At 56.8% G+C, this 2698-nt stretch overlaps 1 protein-coding gene across 1 annotated transcript; it reads left to right on the forward strand.

The window, feature by feature from the left end:
* LOC125534135 lies at positions 1–1990 on the forward strand. The gene is made up of 2 exons (XM_048697427.1): positions 1–266; positions 1066–1990. Exons 1-2 carry the CDS (start codon positions 147–149, stop codon positions 1963–1965), a joined length of 1020 nt encoding a protein of 339 aa, XP_048553384.1. The 5' UTR covers positions 1–146; the 3' UTR covers positions 1966–1990.
* The last annotated feature ends 708 nt before the right edge of the window (positions 1991–2698 follow it).

The following is a 2698-nucleotide window of genomic DNA, read 5'->3' on the forward strand; positions in this document are numbered from 1 at the left end:
TGCAGATCCGCAATTGTAATTAGCGTTCATGATCCAGGGGTCAGTGGAGAAACATCCCTGTCACATACTTCCTGAGTAGTCATTAGAGTAAATCAGTAAATCTCTTTGAATTAATTGCATACATACCTGGCCTTCGTCTCTGATTGATGCGCAGGATGCACCTTGGCTGTGTCCCGGACCACCACCTGCTCGCTCTTCACCTCTGGTCCACGGACGGCCTCAACGCCAAGGAGTTCGCGCTGCTCCGCTCCATTGTGGCCGCGCGCGCCACTACCGGAATCGCACCCTATGCCGACGGCCCTGGGCCGTCGGCATAGCCCTGAATGGCTTTCGGGACAGGCCTATGCCGACGGCCCCCGTCGGCATAGGGCCGTCGGCAAAATATCCGTCGGCGTAGCCAGGAATGCCGTCGGCATAGAAAGGCCGTCGGCATAAGACCTATCCCGACGGTGTCCGTACATCTATGCCGACAGCCACGGCCGTCGGCAACGTTATCGCCTAACGGCGGCCGCCGTCAAGTCTGCCCAACGACTTGTCTCCACGTGGCACCCCTATGCCGACGGCCTAGCCGTCGGCTTAGTCGAAAACTGTGCCGACGGCTAGACCGTCGGCATAGATGTGCCACGCGCCGACCGGCCGCTGCTCGTGGGCCAGGGCTATGCCGATGGCCCAGCCGTCGGCATAGTTTGAAATTAAGCCGACGGCTAGTCCGTCGGCATAGTCCTTCAAACAGAGATCCCAGTTGCTGACACGTGGGCACCTATGCCGGCGGCCACCCGTCACGGCCGTCGGCATAGATTTGACGTCGTTAGCCGGCCGTGATGAGTGTTGTCGGCGGGCCCGCATCTATGCCGACGGCCTATATATGCCGACGGCTGCTGTAGGCGTAGTCTGGGATAAGCCGACGGCTGTTATGTGCCGACGGCTGCTGTCGGCGTAGACGGGGATAGCCCGACGGCCATTGTACGCCGACGACCAGGACCTAGCTGTCGGCATAGCTCTGGTTAGGTCGACGGTGGCCGTCGGCATACATTTGGCTGTCGGCTTAGAGCCCTGTTCCGGTAGTGCGCGCCCAGCAGGCTGCTTGTGTTCGGCCTCTCGCCGCAGCTCCTCGCGCTCGCCGCGGTCAACTCCGGGCAGGGCGCTACCACCGCCTCCGTCACCGACAGCACCGAGGACGCGCGGGGCGTGCTCGTTGGGCGTGGCCCCAGCAGCTCGGCGGACGTCCATGTTTCAAGGTACCCCAACCCGGCCGGGAAGGCGTGGGCGGTGCTGCGGCGCGCGAGGTCGAGCCCGGTGTGCCAGCACCCGACAGGGACGGTGCGCAAGTTGGGCTGCCGGCTGGTGCTGACCTCCTTGCCGTGGGAGGTGCTCGACGCGAGGTGGGACGTGGTCGTCGTCGACGCGCCGAGCGGGGCAGGTCCTGGGGAGCCAGGGAGGATGGGCGCCATATACACCACGGCCGCGCGCGTGACAGGGGGCGAAGCGGTGGACGTGACGGTGCACGAGATGAACCGGACGACGGGAAGATCTGACGCCACCGCCAATCTTCTCCACCCAGCGGGGCCATGGCTGCCGACCGACGAGCGCCTCATCGCGGCTGCTGGCCGACGAGGACAGGGGAGCTCAGGTGCTGGGATGGAGACTCACCTACAGGGGGGGCGGGGACGCCGGAGGCGGAGGAGAGGCCGAGAGGGCCAGAGGCGCGCGGAGGGGAGAGCCGGACGACCGACGAGTTCGCCGACGAGAGCCCCGCCGGAGCCGTCCCCCCTTCGACCTTCTCTGCTCGGCGGCACAGCTCACGCGCGTATCCATGATGGCGTCCACGATGTTCGATCGGCGTGGTTCAGCGGTCTCTCAGATCTTGCTACTTATAGGTGTGCCGCTCCTATCCCGATGACTACGGAGGTGACGGAGTCTCCGAAACGTTTTAAGGAAATTTTAACGAGAAGTTTGGGCACGTAAAACATATAGTACCATCTTGTGTATATATTTTAAATTCAAAGCGAAAGCGTAAACTTACGGGAAAATACGTATTATGACAGCGAACCCGACAAAATCAATCCGTGTTTTTGAGGAAGAATTTTTTAGGCCCAAGAGAAACGGACGTATGAAGTTTTTTGAGACGGACCAACGAAAATTATGAACGGATCTTTATCACATGAATAGTACCACCTCAGATGTAGAAAATAATATAAGTGAAAAAAACTAAAAGCGTAAATTTACGGGAAAAAGTGTATTGTGACGGTGAATCCACAGAGTCAATCCGTGCTTTATTATTAGGGATAGATTAAGGAAAGATACTGGCGCTCGTATTTTTCCGTTTTATTTCAAACTTTCGCTATCTTCGGATGTGCCGAGATGTATATGCATGTACGTGGGTGTCTATATTAGTACTATTAGCATTGCCCGCGCGTCGGCACGCCACGCCCCATTGATACGTTCCGTTCATAAGAAGTGTTGTTATTGTTTACACTAAGACTCAATTTAAAGCAAGAGTATTGTATATGTGAGATTGTGGCCAAAAAAAGAGAAGTTAGAAAGAAGACATTTATTATCACAATACATGGTGCATGCATGTGTGATGCCGCGTAGGTGTTGGCATTACTAAGAATTGTAGCTAATGGGTTTGCATTAGCCTGCACTCAACCAATGATAAAAAGGATTGAAATTGTAAAGAGTTGCTTACTGAAAGCCA

This window comes from Triticum urartu, chromosome 2 (genome assembly GCF_003073215.2).
Source record: "Triticum urartu cultivar G1812 chromosome 2, Tu2.1, whole genome shotgun sequence".
NCBI lineage: Eukaryota > Viridiplantae > Streptophyta > Magnoliopsida > Poales > Poaceae > Triticum > Triticum urartu.